Source organism: Cetorhinus maximus, chromosome 1 (assembly GCF_964194155.1).
Source record: "Cetorhinus maximus chromosome 1, sCetMax3.hap1.1, whole genome shotgun sequence".
Classification (NCBI taxonomy): domain Eukaryota; kingdom Metazoa; phylum Chordata; class Chondrichthyes; order Lamniformes; family Cetorhinidae; genus Cetorhinus; species Cetorhinus maximus.
This window is the reverse complement of record NC_135879.1, coordinates 12,739,631-12,760,070: the sequence shown is the minus strand read 5'-3', so window position 1 is coordinate 12,760,070 and position 20,440 is coordinate 12,739,631. Positions and strand designations below refer to the sequence as shown.

The 20,440-nt window shown below is 42.0% G+C and overlaps 1 protein-coding gene across 2 annotated transcripts in view; it reads right to left on the bottom strand.

Annotated features, from left to right (window-relative positions):
- Positions 1–20,440, bottom strand: part of wrn (WRN RecQ like helicase) — a 100,689-nt gene that overhangs the window by 33,175 nt on the left and 47,074 nt on the right. For both annotated transcript variants that reach the window (XM_078533433.1, XM_078533502.1), the window contains 8 exons: positions 18,056–18,237; positions 12,516–12,617; positions 9,803–9,895; positions 8,637–8,778; positions 7,181–7,351; positions 4,890–4,984; positions 4,706–4,781; positions 1,379–1,458 (listed from right to left, as the gene is read on the bottom strand). In XM_078533433.1, coding sequence (XP_078389559.1) covers positions 1,379–1,458; positions 4,706–4,781; positions 4,890–4,984; positions 7,181–7,351; positions 8,637–8,778; positions 9,803–9,895; positions 12,516–12,617; positions 18,056–18,237 — 941 coding nt within the window. The remainder of the gene's footprint in view (positions 1–1,378; positions 1,459–4,705; positions 4,782–4,889; positions 4,985–7,180; positions 7,352–8,636; positions 8,779–9,802; positions 9,896–12,515; positions 12,618–18,055; positions 18,238–20,440) is intronic.

Genomic DNA, 20,440 nt, shown 5'->3' with positions numbered 1-20,440 from the left:
GCACAGTCTGAAACTTGATACGTCGGCCAGTAGAACTGCTCGACAATGTTGTCAAATAGATGACAGGGTGATCCAGTTTGGTAAACATAGTTAGAAAAAGAAGTTTTCTCTCTGTGTCCTGTATCCTGGTCTCCATAATACTCCTATCTGTCTTCCAGATAGTTGGAAGCAAGCCAGCTGCCAGCCCTCTGACCATACAGTCCTCAAGTTGGCATATGGGTGGTGCATTGCTTGGGAGGGACTCTCCGACAGAATCCCTCTCACAATGCTTGGGGAAACACACAGCCTTATGTTCTGCAATGCTCTCCAGAGACACTGTCAAGAACATGAGGATTTAAAACCACATGCTATCACTATACTGCTGTATCAGCGCAAGTTACTGGCAAGCAAAGTTTGCATTCACAGACAAAACAAAAGAGCAGCACCACAACATTAAAAGAAAATCATGCTCCTGGTTTTTACACCAGCGTGGAAATTATACTGCAACCCTCATATACATGCTTAAGTAATAATAAAGCATTTAAACTAGCATGCTGGAAGTTTATGTTTGCCCACGCCGGACACATCGTGTGTCATGGCTTAAAGAAACAAATAACAATCACCGCTGATCTGCTTATGTAACCGAGGATCCCCTTTACGGTTTTAAGTTGACAGAAGAGCAGCCCTCATGGACCTGACTCATCGCTCTGCAGCGTGTTTTAAATCTCACTGCTATGCACTATCACTTTACTGCTCAGCGATTTTACCATTCACAGTCACCAAATGCCACAGACTCCTGAGCATCTTGCCATTATTTTTGGGATTTATTATTCCAGATTCAACCAGAACAGATGTTTCCTTTAATAATCTACAAACAAAAATACTAACAGCCTAAAGGACATTCCAACATCTTCACAGTAGCATGTGAAAGATTTGTAAAGGTACAGATGAAAAGCCAAGGGATACTGCAGTGACATTAGCTTATGGATGAAATATCAATTAATCGAGTCTGAAAGAAGCAGTTTTCCAACACGATTCACTGAACTGTCAGCTTATTGAACATGAAATTAAAATCTCTCACTGCAGATTCCACTTCCCAAAAGGAGGCAGCTATGTATTTTTTAGTTAGGAATTCAACTGTTATCCTGCAATGCTTGAAATTTTCCAGAACTACCAATTCTATAACATGTCAGTTTGTGAATCATGGTGACAAATGAAGTCTCATCACAGATTCCAGGTTATGATTCAATCTTTCCACTAGCAATAAAATCAGCTGTTCATCTCAGCCTGCTGGCTAAAACATCAGGGGGCAGACCTTCCACCAATTATAATTGGACAGAATGTCTAGCCTCATAACCCAACATTACGTACCCATTAGAAACACCACAAATAGATGTACCTTTTGACTGCATTTGTAGAAAGCAGCTTTTCATTCTCTTTTCCCTTCTTTCGTTCAAACAAGTCATGCAATGACACTTTCTGAAAGAAAAATGAAAAATAGTACAATTGGTCTGGTGGAAAATAGTTGCGAATTAAGGTGATCAATAATAATGAACTTTTTTCAAATTAACCACCCATGTAATTATCCAAAATACTAAGTGATGGGAGGGGGATGGGGAGAGCCAAGATGAATGATGAAATAATGAAATTTTGTTAAAATTGGGCTGGCTAAGAGGTACGTCTGGCAAATAGCGAACAGACCTTGACCACGTGTCTGCCATTCCCAGTTGAGAAAATCATTTCCTCCCCCTTCCCCCTACAATTCAACATTCAGTGACTTCCTGATTTCTTCATGCCAGCAAACCAGCGTTCAGCTATCCAACTCTGCTCCACGCTCTAGGAGAAAATTCCTAATTTAATCCTGTTTTTATGGAATGAGGAATTCATGCACATGTGGTGAAGCTGACTAGCAATAAGTAAAGCAGAGGTGGGAGTAGGGAATTGGTCGAGTCGATGAGTGGTAAACGGGGTGGGTAGGGGGGGGTAACGGAAATGCCTCCGTGAGCTGTGGCAAGGGGGTGAAAGAAAAGTGATTGTGCTGCCAATTCTGTCATTTGTCAGCTTGTGAATCATGGTGGCAGTTTTGGGTTGGTTTAAGTTGGCAGGGAGCAGAAGAGGTTTCTATGGATTGGCAGGAGGGAGAAAAGCGAGGAATGTGAAGGGTGCAAAGAAAGAATGGGGAGGCATCCAAACATGGCTGGGAAAAGAATGTTCTTTCCATTGTACAGAGCTTACCCTTAAGGTGAGTTGCAGTTTGAAGTAAATTAGCAACTAAATTATAAAAAAAATCATTTATTGTTTTCAATGTCCTGAACCTTGTAAATTTCAGCATTGCTTGGTTTTGACAATTTGCACTGCTCAATGTCACTAACAAACTGTTTTAACATATTACTGCTAATAACGGATAGTGTTATTTTATCCCACTTTTATTTACTTAAGAAGTCAAGATCCACCCCCCCGAACATCACTATTTTTGGTCAGTAGATTTCCCCTAAAACTAATTGAGTACCCAAATTCATTGCTATGTTCTAAAAAACATCACCATTTTCATATTGCTTAAAGGGCTTTTGTTTCTTAAAAAAAAATTAGACGAATTTCTGCTGTAACAGCCTTTAAAGTCAATAGTCATATAGATTATCCTTAAAGGATTTTTGTTTCCATTGCATCACTTACAAGTGGAGTAATATTTCTCGTCCACATTTTCCTTGCGTAAAGTACAATGAATTAATCGCACAAACAGGGTCAGCTCATGATTACCGTGTCACAGGTGTTAATGAATCACAATGAAAACTGCTGACGTAAGTATGCCCTTTGCTATCTTACCAAAAATTATTAAAAGGATAAGTAAATAGAAACCATAGTAGGTCAAAGCACCATCTGGGTGAAAGTTCAACCCAAATTGGATAAAAGTCTCTCAGCCCCCAAATTAAATTCCTTTGGAGAGTCAACACCATTACTAGTAAGGCTAGTACTAGCACAGTGCAAATATTAATAATAATAATTTTTAATTCTCACTTAAAATAGCAATTAGAATGGCAAGCATGAACAATTAAAGTAACACGGTGATGCAGTAGTTGGTGCTCGACAATAACAAAGTCTACATCTCTTAATCTAATCACTCTAATCACAAATTATGTGATTCAATTAAATTCCGATTGCGCAAAGCTGCTTATGTTGTCGAGTTCAAATTAATGGAAAGATCTAATTCTTTTAAAATATCGTAAAAAAGTAGGAGTAAAGTGTAAAAAATGCACTCGCACTACATCTGGTTCACCCTACACCTAGGGCAGGAATTTTTAGACGAGCGTGCGGGCACAATCGGCGGGCCTGGGAGCAGCCAGGGAACAGACCGCCGCCTACATCAGCCCCCAACCGCGATTTCACACTGGATGGCCAATTAACGGCCAGCCACTGTGAAGCATGTGCTAAAATGCTCAGCGCTGCCAGGATGGAGGCGGGAGGAGGGCAGGTGCTGACAGAAGCATGGGCGAGCGCCGCATGAAAGCTCCCTGAAGGCAGAGAGCTGAAGACTTCAAAACAATTAAATAAAGATTTTAAAATCTGGAAAAAAATGTCCACTCATCAGAATCAGTCACCTGAACATACACACGATGACCTTGGATGAGGTTTCATCAAAAATGCAAAGTCCGCCTGGCTGATTTGCCCGTCCGCCAACCATAAGGTTGGACGAAGCATGAAAATTTGGGAACAATTGGAACCTTAACAACTTTAATGTGACCTTCTGATTTAATTTAAAGAAGAAAATGGTTTGGTTCCTTGATCTAAGTATGAGCTTTATACTTTTCACTCAAATTAACTAGGCTTGTTTTATTTTACATTTTGTATGCTCAATACAGCCATACAAAGGGGTCACATCTCCCAGGCAACATTCACTCTTTTTTTGTGGAGTGTGAAGGTGATTTATTTAAGTACGTGGCCCCTTGGTAAATTATTTTTGTATAGCCGTGCACCCATGGTAACTTCTGCGCAGTCGCGTGGGGACAGAGAATATTGCTCCCAGAATATGCATCACTGTCTTTGTGATGCTAAGTATCTTTTTTTAAATTGCACACAAGTTTGGCTTTATATCACTATTTAATTACCAATAAAGTTGGCAGTTACTTATGTGTGTAACCCTCTGCTCTGTCTGGTAATGGTTAACATTTCAAGTGTGCAGATTTGTGTGGACAAGATTATAAAAAAGAAATAATTCGTTGATTCTAGAAGCTAAGGTCAGTTCTTAAAAGACATGTTGCCCCACAGCTAGAAAAGACAATCTAAATCAAATAAAAAATATTTAACTGAACAGAAAACAATTTTTTTTTAAGTTTGAACTTGGACATATTTCTTTGTTGGAATATACTTGCAATGTTGTGTTCAATGAATAACACAATGCCTAGATTTATTGTCTATCAATTTCCTCAATATCATTGAGGAAGGCTGCATACTCAAGTGATCATTAGTTTATAATTTCACAAGTATCGAGTCCCTACTGAAATATAGGCTCTACAGGACTAAAAATAATAATAAAAGCTACAGAATATAAAGATTTGTACCACAGGTACGATTATATAAAAAGTAAAAATCCCATTAACAAATTTCAAATAAGAACGAGAAACATTTAATATTTTCCATGTATGCAAATTCCACAATAGGAGATCAGATTAACAATTTAAATTGATTACTTCCCTAGAAGCAAATTAAATGAAAGGTGAATAATAGAGACCTGAAGCTCCAACTGGCTGACCAATGGAGAAGATTGTTGAGAGGATACCCAAGTTGAGGTTGGAGACTGAACCTGACTGCAAAGAAATAAAGCACATATGAAATCAAAGAATATTTGTGCAGTTTTAAAATGAGGTAGGTACTCAGGGAGGTGATGTAAAATGCAATAAGTACACAATACATACGCTTCTGATGGAACAGGTGGACACAGCTCTTTGGTGGCCTGAAGTAAAAGAGTACGGCAGGACTCATCAGAGGCCTTATTCAGCCAAGTTCTTCCCTGTGTAAATAAGAATTTTCATGCTTTAATTTAATATAGGGTGCAGATTTCAGTTACTAATTTATTGGGAACCGAAGCATTTGCGAACAGTCTGTTTAATGCATTGTTCAAAATCCTTCACAGCCACATTGTACACAATGATTCTTGGTATTTAATATTAAATGATGCTTCTGCAGAACTAGCATTATATCCCTTAGGCATAAACTTTAACTTCCATAATTATATTTGAAAGATATTTCCATAAAATATATATAAAAAAACTGTGCTTAAGGCTTTTGTGATAAAAAATATATTGCAACTACTGAGTTTTAAGGGCTAATTTTACTTGCATGTATTTATCAACAGGTAGCTTCAACTACCAACCTGCATGTTAGGAAATCACGAGCTTTGTTTACAATCAATAAGATGATATGCACAGGGGAGGCTCCTAGCTGGAAGCACGTATGGATCAAATCAGTGTTCTCATTTTGCAGGGGCCCATTACAATGACAGCCTCTGGTCAACACTAAGTTGTCACTCAATGGCAATACCAAGGACTCCAACGTAAAGCAGCATGGGCCAGATGCAGAATACACTTCCTTCTGCTTTGTACCAGCAATCCAGTGTCATAACTATAAAACTAAAACTCTGCACAACACTAATTATCAGCGACTGTGAATGAGGGTTAACTTGTTTAAGATGCTATTTTCTTCGCATTACTGGTATAGGTCAGGTTCTGAGTGCAACATGGGTGGAGGGGAAACCATTTTGAACGTAGGAACAGGCTAAGTCGTTCAATCCCTTTGAACATGTCAGCCCATTTTTTGAGATCTTGGCTAATCTGGATCCCAACTCCATCCACCCACCTTGACGCCATATCACTCAATATCCCTTGGTTAGCAATGCTCTATCCATCTCAGATTTAAAATTAATTGAGCTAGTATCTACTGCTTATTTTGTGGGAGAGTGTTCCACACCTCCACCACCTTTCATATATAGGTGTTTCCTAATTTCTCTCTTGTATGGCCTGGCTCTGACTTTACGATTATATCCCCTTGTCCTAGACTTCCTTATCAACAGAAAAAGTCTCTATCTACCCTATCAATTCCTTTTAAAATCCTAAAAAAACTCAATCAAATCTCTGCTTAACCTTCCAGGGAATACAAACCTTTGTCCGACTCCAGAGACGAGCACAAAACATAGACTGACACTCCACTGTAGCGCTGAGGGTGGCCTGCACTGTCAAAGGTGTCATCCTTCGAATGATAAGTTCAAAACCAAGGTCCCACCTACTCTCGGGTAGGTGAAAAAGATCACAAATGACAGGGAGCTACCCCCATGTCCAGGCCAATATTCATCCCTCAATCAACATCACGAAAGAGATTATCTGCTCATTACCACATTGTGGTTCTACAATATTTCTGTGTGAAAATTGCTTACTGCATTTTCTACATTGCAACAGTGCCAACATTTCAAAAATACATTATTTGCTGTAGAGAAGTTTGGGACATCCCATGATCATGGAATGCGCTATATAAAAGCAAGTCTTCCTTTTTGCACTTTGCTCAGCAAAATCTGTTACTTAAACTTGAAAATGAAAAAGAAATTCTTTTGGGAGCTTACTTTTGGTATAAATGAGAAGTTATTGAGTGCAGAAGGGAAGAGCGGTAATAAACATACAAAGTAGCAGAAAACTGATACGAACAATTTAAAAATTATTATTGATATCTCAAATCAAACATTTGCATTTGGAGAAATAATGAATGGTTATCTTTGGAAAAAGAGAGGAGAGTGCCCTTACATCATCTACTTATATTGCAGCAAAAGGGGAGAGATTTTCACAAAAAAAAAATCGAAGGAAAAAAATTAAAGAATTCTTTTTTGGGAAAAAAAGGCTTTGATAGGGATTGAGAACTGAAGTACCAATTCCAGTTGCCAGGAAACTAAATACAAACACTTACAAGTACAAACATTGGTTCATCTCTGTAGAATGGACATAGTTAATCAATTTGGCTTCAGCATTCACTTTCAAATCCATATCTTTCATACAAGCCAGCTCTGTGAATTTTACCTTACACCCATTCTGAAAGTACTGCATTTCCCTTTGTCACCACCAGATTGAACAAAGGACATTGCATAGAGTGCATTTGAATAATTTTTAATAACCCAGTTTCCTTTGCAGTATCCCAGTTGAAACATGAAATAAACCTTGCTGACCTTCACAGTCAAAGTGCATTTAATGGCAAATTTGTTAAAGCTAGAACTTTCCCGCAGGAAGCCCTCAGAGATGAGCTGCTGACCCAAGGCTTTCCACCAGTTTTCGGGATGGTTCTTTCCACTGCCAAACAGATGGTGCTTACGATGTCTTTCTGGCAAACGCTGAGAGTGCTGCAAACATAAGGAAAGTATGTTCATCAAAAAAGCCAAGCACTCAGTATCCCAATTACTCCTACACACATGGCGTCTTATTTTACCACTGTCAGGGTCCTTAGCTTTCTAAATAGACACAAAGTACAAGAACAAAGATGTTATGCTAAGCCTTTATAAATCACTAGGTGGGCCTCAGCTGGAGTAGTGTGTCCAATTCTGGGCATCACAATTTATGAGAAGGGGTCAAAATCTCAGAGACAGCACAGAGGAGATCTGCAATGGAACGAGGGATGAGGGGCTTGAGTTATGTGGTGAGACTGTGATGTTGCTCCAGGATGCAGAAAAAGTTAAGGGGGGATTTAATAGGGGTGTTTAAAATTATGATGGGTCCTAATAGATTAAATAAAGAGAAACTGCTTCCACTGGCAGGATGATCGGTGGACACAGGTAACTAGCAAAAGAATCAGAGGGGATATCAGGAGACTTTTTTTAAAGCAATGACGCATTATAATATGGAATACATTGCTGAGAAGAGTGGTACGAGCAGATTCAATAATCATTTTCAAAATGGAATTGGATATATACTTGAAAAAGAAACATTTGTAGGGCTCCAAATATGCAGCACAGAGGTATGGACCCATAGCAATGGGCCTGCACCTGTAATCAGCTGCTGGCTAGTATTAATGATGGATAAAATCTAGAAAAGAAATTCTAGCACCTGTGTCAAAGCTGGAGTGATTTTTAACTGCAACAAATCTTTTTCTTTCTTTCCCTGTAACATTATATGGTATACATGTATTAAAAGTATGACATGACATTTTTGTCAATTTTCCTCATACTAAATTTCTCTATGGATATTTATGATAGAACCTACGTAAACTTACCACACATAGTTACACTTTCCTGCCAGGGTGGCGCTGCACAAGTAAGAGGATGTAGTCACAGCATGATAATGATAAGTTTACATGGGTAGTTTCCATTATAAATGTGACACAGAAATAAATAATGGAAAACTAAAAATAAAGACAAAATATATGAATGGGGTGGAATCACATCTGCACTCCGTGGTTCAGTTATCCTCCCCACTCTAACCTCATTTCATTTGATTTGATTGCAACTCCTGAAGTGCAATGCTACAGGACATCAAGGAATAGAAATAAACAGTGGTACTATGAATCTGACGCAACAGTTGCCATAGGTCGGGACTTGTTTGTTAATTGGAGCCAAATACTAAAACTTTGACATCCTGAAACCAAATTTTTCCTTTTTTTCGCATATTGGATTTTAACAGCAATATACTTACAGATCCTCTCAAGAACAAAACAGGGACTCCAATGCCAAATATTTCTCCTAAAATACAGACTGCAGATAGCAATTGATGCGCTTCTTTTCCAAAATCTTGCATCTCACTTTCTGGGTCATCTGCAGAAATGCAGCTACCAATTCTACAGCAGAAAACAAGGAAAACATTAAACACTTATAGAATGTTAAGTAAACCAAAAAAAAAAATCAAAAATGCAATCCTTTTACCTCTGTTTTAGGGAGGGGCTGTTTGATCCCAGCTGCCCTTATATTTATGAACTACATTGCTAAAAATAAATCATATCTATATAGCACCAATCATGTTCTTGAGATACCCTAAATACTCTGAACTAATGAATCACTTTTGAAGTGCAGTCATGGTTATGTCAAAAAATGCAGGGGTCAATCTGTGGTAAGCAAGATCATGCAAGTAGCAAGCAAGATGAATAACTAGCTTTTTAGTGTTTGGTGGATTGAATTGGGGGATGAACACTAGCCAAAACACCAAAAGTCCTCACTCTTCTTCGAATTGTGCCATAGAATCTTTTACACTCATCTGAACCACTATTACTTATATACAGATATAATCATCTGAACTCTAGAATTGGATCGCTGCCTGAAATTCAAACAATCATCCAATATGAAGTTAGAATTTTAGGTCAATGAGATGTTTAAAATTATCTTTATTGTTGTTTTCTGTTTTTACAGCATTCATGGCATAAGTCTCCAATGCACATGTGTAGCAGCTGCTGTAGGGCATTATAAATAGATTTATTTTGGATAGTGAATTGCACTGTACGTTACATATTGCAACTTAGTTCTTCCCTCATCTCCCAGTTAAATCTTTTAAAACATTGTGGAAATTGTACAGTTAATATAAAGAGTCACATATCACATCATTTAATACCTTCTTGTTAATATTACAGTGATAAGGAAGGGAATTATTAACAAAACCATAACAAGTACTTTTTTAACATATACATATAATTTCATTAACTATTTATCTGTACAAGGGGCTCTACAAGATGGATTATAAAATATGCCTAAAATGGGAAACACATTTTTGATCTCTAGGAAGCCTGAAAGCTCACAAATCATATTTATTCCCAAAATGACATCTCAATCATTAACCTAACTTTGTCTGTGATCCCCAGCTGGATCACTTACCTTGATCGACAATTGTCACAACATCTATCGGTCCCAATTAACCCAAGGGTCGCCTTCCTGAGCTGTTCATCTTCAAAATGGGACAGGATAATACTGTAGGCAAGGAAAAACTAGTCATTTACACAGCATCAGGTGAACCTGCTTAGGTTGAAGTTTTGTACCTAAACATTCAGATGTCAAATATTTTTCAATTTAAAGCTGAAGTATGTTAAGAAAGGGAAGAAATCAGCATTTTTACCATGAAAGAGAATGAACAGGCATCATCATGATCATCAGCAAAGTGATGGAAGAGGTCATCAATAATGCTAGGAAGCGGCATTTACTCAGTAATAACCTGTTCACTGACGCTCAGGGTCACTCAGCTCCTGGCCTCATTACAGCCTCGGTCAAAACATGGACAAAAAAGCTGAACTCATGAGGCGAGGTGAGAGTGACTGCCCTTGACATCAAGGCAGCATTTGACCAAGTGTGGCATCAAGAAGCCCAAGCACAACTGGAGTCAATGGGAATCGGGAGAAATCTCTCCACTGGTTGGAGCTATACCTAGCACAAAGGAAGGTGGTTATGGTTGTTGGCGGTCAATCATCTCAGTCCCTGGATATCACTGCAGGAGTTCCTCAGGGTAGTGTCCTGAGCCCAACCATCTTCAGCTACTTCATACATGACCTTCCCTCCATCAGAAGGTTAGAAGTGGGGATGATTGCACAATGTTCATTACCATTCGCGACTCCTCAGATACTGAAGCAGTCCATGCCCATATGAAGCAAGATCTGGATAACATTTAGGCTTGGGATGATAGATGGCACATAGCATTCATGCCACACAAGTGCCAGGCAATGATCATTTCCAAAAAAATAGAATCCAAAATCCTGGAACTCCCTCCTTAACAGCATTGTGGGTGTACCTACACCAAATGGACTGCAGCAGTTCAAGGCGGTGGCTCATCACCACCTTCTCAAGGGCAATTAGGGATGGACAATAAGTGCTGGTCTAGCCAGCGATGCCACATTCTGTGAAAGAATTTTTTAAAACTTACATTTGTATAGCATCTTTCAATTTCACAGCATACCCTAAGATACCTCACAGCTAATTAATATTTTTTGAAGTATAGTCACATGGTGTATGGAAACAATGTATGGACAACAAGGCCCCACAAACTACAACAACTTGTATTTACATAGTGCTTTTAACACAGGAAAACGTCCAAAGGTACTTCACAAGACTCTAATCAACCAATAATTGGCACTGAGCCAAAAGAGGAGATATCAGGCTGGGTAACTGAAAGTTTGGCCAAAGAGGTAGATTTTGAACAGCATCTTAAAAGGAGGAGACTGAGCTGCAGATGCGGAGAGGTTTAGAGAGGGAAATCCAGAGTTTAGAGCTTCTGAAGGCGTGACTCCTAACGCTGGGGTGAAAGAAATGGGAAACGCACAAGAGGCCAGAGTTGGAGGGACCCAGATTTCTTGGAGAGTTAAATGCCTGAAGGGGGTTACATAGATAGGGAATTTTAAAATAGAGACTGCTATACTGGTGAGAGACTGGTGGACCGCTAATCCATGTAGGTCAGCAAGCAGAAGGTTAACAGGTGAGAAGAACTTGGTGCAAGCTAGGGTACAGGCAGCAGAGTTTTCGATCAGCTCAGGTTTATGAAGGATGAAAGGTGGGAGAGCATGAGAACAGTTAAACATAGAGGTAACAAAAGCAGGAATGGTGAGCAGCAGATAAGCTGAGGCAGGAGCAGAGTCAATATTACAGGGGTGGAAATAGGCAGTCTTTATGATGGAGAAGATTTGGGGTCAAATAGGAAGCTGAGAATGCGAAAGTCTAGTTCAGTCTGAGACACTGGGCATGGAGGGGAATGGATTTGGTTATGAGGGAACAGAGTTTGTGGCATGAGCTGAAAACAATGGCTTTGGTCTTCAAAATGTTTGATTGGCAGAGATTTTGGCTCATCTAGCACTGGATTTTGGAAAAGCAGTCTGACAACAAAGAAGCAGCATGAACCAATAAGGGCATTAGTAAGGTAGAGCTGGGGGTTGTCAGGATACATGTGGAAGTTTACGTCATGTCTTCGGATGGTTTCCTGGGGTGGTGAAGTCAAGCAGGGCAGGTGAAACCAGGTGATGGCAGTCCACTGAGCAAGATAATGGAGGAGAGGGGTTGAAGGAGGATCAGGCACGTGACTGACTTTGACAAAGGCTACAGGGAGGTCGGAGGATGAGGAGCAACAGTCTACCAAGGTCACAGTCCCAGAGGATAAACTTTCTGAATGGTTGTTTCAGTGCTGTGTCAAGGAAGAAACTAAGCTGGAAAGGTTCAAACATGGGGTTGAGGGCAAGATGGGTATGACAAATGGGCACAATGAAATTGAGATAAATGACCAGTCAGCTGGAGGTGCTGAATGAAGAATAAATGTTGATCATTAACCAGGAGAGTTCTCTGCTTTTCTTCCAATAGTCCCTTGGAGCATTTTACACATTTAGAACAGGAAGACTGGGCCTTAGTTCAATGTTTTGCTCAAAAGGCAGCATTTTGAATAATACAGCCCCTCCCTCATTACTACACTGAAGTATTAGCCTTTATTGTGTGTTCAAGTCCTGACACAGTCCAACCATGACATTCTGACTCAGAGAGTGCCATCAACTGAGCCAAGTTGGCACTGAATGGCATGGAAATTGGATAAAATGGTGAGTAATTGGAACTAAATACTTACTTTCTTCTGCACTTGGATGATGTGAGGTATTTCTTTATTTTTTCCATCATCTTAATTTTGTAGGCACGGAACTTTGGACTTTTAATCTCACTCATCAGCCGCCTGAAGAAGAAACAATGACTGCAGCGATTACAGCGTACACACTTGTTGCTTTCTCAACAGACATGCATGTTTTTGAACAAATTCCTATAAATTATTTCATGCCCTTCAACCCACTTGATCCTCCCTCGGCTGTACACCATTCCCCAAGAAAGTAAACTCACAATGCCAGTATGCTAGCAATGTCAACCACTAGATGATCTGCAACAGCGTATTTAACATGATTTACTTTCCGAATTTGTCTCCCTCCTTATAGTTAAGCACTTGGTCTTGGCTTGGTCTGTAAATCCCAACAGTTAAGAATGAAAACTTAGTCATAACCCATTGCTTCAAAGCACAATAAGCTAGAATCCAGTGTGCTGTGCCACCTTGATGTCCACACACACAAGTAAGTTTTTGGTAGGACAGAGATCCTTTTCTATTCTCTTGTAAATAATAACTTCACATATAATACACAGATTTCCAAGGATAATAGTTTTCATATGTTCACATTAGTTTTGCATCAGGAAATATATTAACTTAATATCTAAAAATCTCTCATGTTGCAGAACGAAGCAAGATAGGCCAGAGCGTCGCAAGCTTACTAATCTTTGTCAAGTTTGCTGATCTTAATCAGTGTAGCAGCAGGGCATGATAATTTGACGGAGGTGATTGAGGGTTCCTTTTGTCTCTTAGGCAGTCTCTCAGGGTCGAGGATGACTTGCTTCCACACTAAAAATTAGTTCTCAGGTGACTGAAGAGTCCAATGCGCGACACTGGTTGCTATGCACTCCTTTCTCTGCCGACACTTGGTTTCAGCTAGCCCTTGGCAATGAGACTCGAGGTGTTCTGCTTCTTCCTGGATGTTTTCCCTCCACTTTGGGTGGTCTTGGGTCAGGGATTCCTAGATGTGGGTGGGCATGTTGCACTTCTTCAAGGAGGCTTTGAGGGTGTCCTTGAAGCGCTTCCTCTGCCCTGCTAGGGCTCGCTTGCTGTGTCGAAGCTCCAAGTAGAGCGCTTGTTTCGGGAGTCTCGTGTCAGGCATGCGGTCGATGTGCCCGCCCAATGGAGCTGATTGAGCGTGGTCAATGCTTAGATGCTGGGGATGTTGGCCTCAGTGAAAATACTGACATTGGTGCACCTATCCTGCCAATGGATTTGCAAGATCTTGCAGAGGTAGTACTGGTAGTACTTCTCCAGAGTTTTGAGGTGCCTGCTGTACATCTCTGAGCCATCTCTGGGCGGGTAGCAATATTGCTCTGTAGACCATCAACTTGGTGCTGGGTTGAGGTCCTGGTCTTCCAACACTCTCTCCCTCAGGCGGCTGAAGGCTGGGCTAGCACACAGAAGGCAGTGTTGAACCTCATCGTCAATGTCTGCCCTTGTTCACAGTAGGCTCCCAAGGTATGGAAAGTGGTCAACATTATCCAAGGCCTCATCGTGGATTTTGATAACTGGGTGGGGGGCACTGCGGTGTGGAGGGGCCAGGTTGGTAGAGGACCTTAGTGTCACGGATGTTGAATGTAAGGCCCATGCTCACGTAAACCTCAGTGAAGTTGTTGACGATAGGTTGGAGTTCGGCCTCAGAGTGTGCGCACAGACACAAGCATTGTCTGCATATTGTAGTTCAATGACAGAGGATGGGACAACCTTGGATTTGGCCTGCAGACAGCGGAGGTTGAACAGGTTCCCCGCCTGTTCTGTAGTTTAGCTCCACTCCAGCTGGGAGCTTGCTGAGGGCGAGATGGAGCATTGCGGAAAGGTAAATCAAGAACAGTGTTGGTGCGATGACACAGCCTTGCTTGCCCCGGGTCCGACCATGGATTGGGTCTGCGGTGGGCCCGTTGGTCAGGATTACTGCTTCATTGTCATCCTGGAACAGGCAGAGGATGGAAACTTTTGAAACGGGGGAGGATGCTCTAATCCTTCGCATTAACAAGTGTTGAAGGCTTTTGTGAGGTCAAAGAAGGCCATGTACAAGGGTTGGTGCTGTTCCCTGCATTTCTCTTGCAGTTGCCATGCGGTGAAGATCATGTTCATTGTGCCCATTAGTGGGCGGAATCTGCATTGCAATTCTGAGAGGAGCTCTTCAGCCACAGGAGGAGGAGATTGGGGAGGATTCTTGTGATGACCTTCCCTGTGGCCGACAGCAGGGAGATTCCTCTATTGTTACCACAGTCGCTCTTGTCATCTTTCTTGAAGATGGCTACGATTGCAGTGTCTCTGAGATCTCCTGGCATGCTCTCCTCCTTTCAAATAAAGGAGATGAGACCATGCATTCGCACCAATAGTGCTTCCCCGCCATGCGTTAATGCTTCGGAAGGGATTCCATCTACTCCTGATGCCTTGTTGCTCGTTAGCTGTCGAATAGCCTTTTCTACCTCCTGCCGGGTTGGGGTTGTGCTGAGATGGTGGCGGGTAGCATGCTGCGGGCTGGAGTCAAGGACACTCACGTTGAAGACAGAATCTCTGTTAAGATCATCTTCAATGAGCTCTTTCCAGTGGGCGCTGACTGCCTCTCTGTCCTTATGAGCACCTCTCTGTTCTTGGCCAGCAGTGGAGTGGGGCCCTGGGTGCTTGGGCCGTAGGCAGTCTTGACTGTGCTAAAGAAACCTCGCACGTCATGGGTGTCGGCTAACTGTTGGGTCTCATGTGCATTCTCCACCCACCATCTATTCTTTAGGTCACGAGTTTTTTTGCTGGACCTCAGACATCTGTAGAGCTGCTTTCTTGCTCTCGGGTTGGGTTGCTGTTTCAGGTTCAAAAATGCCTTTCACTTGCAGCTTACCAGCTCCCGGATCTCCTGGTCATTCTCATCGAACCAGTCTTGGTGTTTCCTGGTCGAGTGACCAAGCGTCTCTTCTCAGGTTCTGAATATCAAGGCCTTGAGGGCAGACCAAGCGCTGCAGACATTCTGCATCTACGGGTCACCGGGAGTCGTCAGGTTGGCAGTGAGGTGCTGGCTGAATAGGATTCTCTTCTCAGGATCCTTGAGTGCCTCGGTGTTGATTTTTCTGCTGCATTGTTTCTGTTGCCATCGCTGCTTTGGGGCTACATTGATAAAAACAAAAAACTGCGGATGCTGGAAATCCAAAACAAAGCAGAAACAGAAATACTTGGAAAAACTCAGCAGGTCTGGCAGCATCGGCGGAGAAGAGTACAGTTGACGTTTCGAGTCCTCATGACCCTTCAACAGAACTGTTCAGACCCTTCAGTTCTGTTGAAGGGTCATGAGAACTCGAAGCGTCAACTGTACTTTTCTCCGACGATGCTGCCAGACCTGCTGAGTTTTTCCAGGTATTTCGGTTTCTGCTTTGTTTTGGGGCTACATTGATGTTGATGACAGAGCGAACTAGGCGGTGGTCTGTTCAGCAGTCGTTGGCTTGTGTCATGGTGCGGGTGATACACACGTCCTTGCGGTCCCTTGCTTGGACAATGACATAGTCAAGCAAGTGCCAGTGCTTACAGCGAGGGTGTTGCCATGAGGCCTTATACTTGTCTCTCTGACAGAACAAGGTGTTCGTTATGACAAGGCCTTGTTCTAGGCATTTTGTCAGGAGCAGGGTGCTATTGGTGTTAGATTCCCCTGCCCCCTCTCTGCCGATTACATCTTCCCAGAGGTCTGTCCTAGTGTTGAAGTTGCCAAGGGGGATCAGCTTATCGTCCGCTGGGACTCAGGCCAGGGATTGTTCAAGGCTGGAGTAAAATTCCTCTTTGGACTTGTCTGTAGTGTTGAGGCATACACACTGAGGACTATAGCGCATTGGTTCTGGATTAGGGTGAACGAAGGGTCATGAGGCGCTCACTTATCCCGCAAGTGGTGTGATTGAGACAGCCAACTTTTTGACGTTTCAAACTGTTTTTAATGGCAAAGCTAACCCTGTGGAGGCAGCGATCTTTTACTAGTTTACCCTTCCAGAAGAAGGTGTAACCACCACCGTATTCCTCGAGTTGGCCTTAGCCTGTCCACTGGGTCTCACTTGAGGCGGTGATGTCAATGTCAAAACGTCTGAGCTCCCAGGCAACAACAGCAGTACACCATTCCATGTCTGTCGCTGTTGGAGTTGTCTATGGGGATCCTTGTGTTCCAGGTCTTGAACTTCATTTTAAGGGGATGGAAGATGCCTGTGCATGACTTCTTTTAACGTGGGATGGCCACTGCACACCAGCTACTACATGGGCTTGACGGAGCAAGGCCTTGGTCCAGTGGCAAGGGGGTCCGAGACAACTGAAGACCAGGCTCTGCTGAGAGAACCTGGGACATATAGGCACACATCCTCCTACTGTCCTCTTTCCTACAGGACCTCTCTCCCTGGGATTCAAAAAGAGCAGAGGTGGCCTCACGATCTCGCTGTTGGCCGGGCTGCGCCACTACGGGCAGTAACCACCAGGTGATGATTCCTGCCTCTGGGTCCTCAACATGGTGGTTGAAACATTGCAGGCCTGAGGGTTCTCTCTTAGTTCACTGGAGACAATGGAAGTTGGAGGGCTCCTAATTCTGATGCTACATAACAAACCCTACTGGAAAGGGGTGTGTGGATAGACCGAGGCAGGTTTGAGCTCAGCTGTGATGTCTTCCAATGTCAAATAACCTCACAGCACTCCCTGTCTAGGTTCACTGATAATGATTGCGTGGTAAAAGGTTGCTGATGCCTGTGGAGCCATACACAGAACAAGAGTCAGCACCTTCAGAATCACAAGTGACTATTCCTGCAAGAAAATATGAAAATATGTACAGCATTTATGTTTTAAATAATAAATTTAAGAATTACTTCACAAGTCCTGTTGTACAGAAATGAATGCCAGCTAAGTGGAATTGGACTAAAATCTGAAAAGGAATAATGTGCAGGGAAACAGGGACGAGGTGGGGAGGGGCACTATCTGAATTGCTCTTTCAATCAGCCAGCATTGACACGATGGGCCGAATTGCCTCCTACTGTGCTGTAACCATTCTGTGATTCTGATTCTAATACTCTACTGGTAATAGTCATATGATTTTAGAGCTAATGATCTGAACTAAAGCCTGTGTCACAAAATCACATTTAACAGAGATTATAAACTAGGGCATCATTCTGAGGCTGGAGCTAGAAACACATTGTTACAGCAACAAGCATGGAAAAGGTGGGGGAGTGGTGAGTGGAGGAGGGAAGAATTGATTAGAATTCCTTACTGCAACCATCCCATACTTACCAGTTTTTTGAGTGAGAAAGTCAAAGCAAAGTGCTTGGGATCAGAAGTTATTTAATTTTGCTGGAATTCAAGTCCTCAATTACTGTCCATCCCATTAGAAAAGTGAGAAAGTACAAAGTACTTTGTGACATTAATAATAACCTCATTAAGCAAAAATACAGCTGTACTAAATGTATTCCCTCCTACCATGTACAGTGAAGATTCCATTCTGCCAATAAACAAATGCTACCTACTGATGCAGATGGATACAGAGTGACGGTAGACTTTTGTACCTGTTTAACACCATGTCAGCAGGAGACCAGAGGACGTGACAAGTACTGGGCAAACCATCTCGTCCAGCCCTCCCAATTTGTTGATAGTATGATTCCATTTCTTTAGGTGCCCCATAATGAATGACTTTTCGAATGTCAGGCTTGTTAATCCCCATGCCAAAAGCAATGGTAGCTACCACACACTGGCAGAAAAAAAATGTTTAGTTGAAAATGTGAACCACTTAATTAGAACTACATGCAACTGATATATAAATAATTGTACAGGTTAACTAGAACAGAAAACCATTTCTTCTTCTAACAATAACGGCCCATAAGTTGTTGCCAAGGTAATAGTGAGAGTAACGGCCCTCAATGTAATTTATATCCAAATGCCACAAGAACTTCAGGCAAGGGCCGATGCAAGGTTAAAGGAGGCATATGGGATACTTGCCTTTATTAGCCAAGGCATAGAATACAAGGGCAGGGAAGTTGTGCTGGAACTGTATAAAACGCTGGTTAGGCCACAACTGGAGTACTGCGTGCAGTTCTGGTCACCACATTATAGGAAGGATGTGATTGCACTGGAGAGGGTGTAGAGGAGATTTACCAGGCTGCTACCTGGGCTGGAGGGTCTGAGCTATGAGGAAAGATTGGATAGGCTGGGGTTGTTTTCCTTGGAGCAACGAAGCTTGAGAGGGGACCTGATAGAGGTGTATAAAATTATAAGGGACATAGATAGGGTGGATAGAAGGCACTTTTTCCATTAGTAGAGGGGTCAATAACTAGGGGGGGCAGAGATTTAAGCTAAGAGGTAGAAGACTAAGAGGGGAGTTGAGGAGAAATGTTTTCACTCAGAGGGTGTGGGAGTCTGGAACTCACTGCCTGAAAGGGTGGTTGAGTCAGACACTCTCATAACATTTAATGTATTTAGATATTCACTTGTGTTGCCGTAGCCTCCAGGGCTATGGGCCAAGCGCTGGAAAATGGGATTAGTGCAGTCAGATATTTGCTGACTGACGCGGACACGATGGACCGAAAGGCCTCCTTCTGTGCTGTAAACATCTATGAGTCTAAATTGAAAAGTCGCTGTCCAAGATGTGTCACCGTCTGGCTCACCATTGAAATGCATTGGATTGCGTCAAATTGCTGTATTTGCACGGGGGCAGATGCCAACTAAATTAGCCACAGAAAGTTAGGTCTTGTCCATTTCAGTCTCAATACCCTTTTGACAACATGATAAAGTTTATTTAGTGCCAGTCAACCTCTCTGGCTCAGAAAATTAACTTTTTGAAATCAGGAGTCTCATTCTCTCGAGGTTAATTGTTGGGAGATTTTAGAAATGTCAAATCAGACATCTAATTTTTTTTTAAACTTTTCCTTTCTGTATTTACCCCTCTGTCTCCAATCTTTCTTTCCCTCTCATTATTTCTCTTCCTGTACCTGATTTGACATTGAATGCAGCCATGTTAACTGACAGTTCCTTCTTAGTCCGTGTGCTATTTCCCAGTCACAGTTGCTTTTCCTGTTAATTCAGATTCCAGATACCCAGTTTCCCTCAGCTTGACATTAACAGCTCCCACATTCAGCAACTTGCGACATATAAATTTAGAAAACCTAAATGTACAAGAGCAAGTCTAACAAATGGCAGACGTGGTCAATATGATGGGCCATTATAATAGTTTCATGTTAGCATCAAAAAAATTATTCAATTGTTAACACTTCAAATTTGTGAAGATGAAGGTGAATGGGTGATACGTTGGGTTAAGAGTAGTCTTCTCCCAACTTTGGGTCCTTTCTATGGAGTCCTGCAGTTACTTGTGGAGCAGACACGCTGAGGGCAATTTTAACACCCCTTCCAGGGTGGTGGTGGGGCGGGGCCTTAAAAATCGAAACACAAAACCCAATCCAATGCACCTGTTTCCAATTATAATGCAGTCAGGTCGAAAGCGGGTGACCTATCCACTCACAGGAAGCAGACTGGTCATTTAAGGAGGTTGCGTCAAGTAGCTGTATTTACATGGTAGATGCCAACTAAATTAGTCACAGAAAGTTAGGCTTTGTCCATTTCAGTCTCAGTGCCCTTTTGACAACATAATAAAGCTTATTTAATGCCAGTAAACCCCTCTGGCTCTGAAATTTAACTTTTTGAAATCAGGAGTCTAATTTTATTTTTAACTTCTGCAGGCTGGGTTTCCCAGTACTCAGGAAACTAGGTAAATGAAAGGAGGCAAAAGCGACAGGTAATTAAGTTTGGTGCCTTTATTGCATTTCTTGTGGAGCAGGCAGGATCCTGCACCCACCCTCCAGTCACTGGATGATGATCAACTGTTTTCCAGCCTGACAGATAGCCAGTCTGTGAAGCTAGCTTGGTGCCGGCTGGAAAACCCACCATTAAATTCAGTAGGA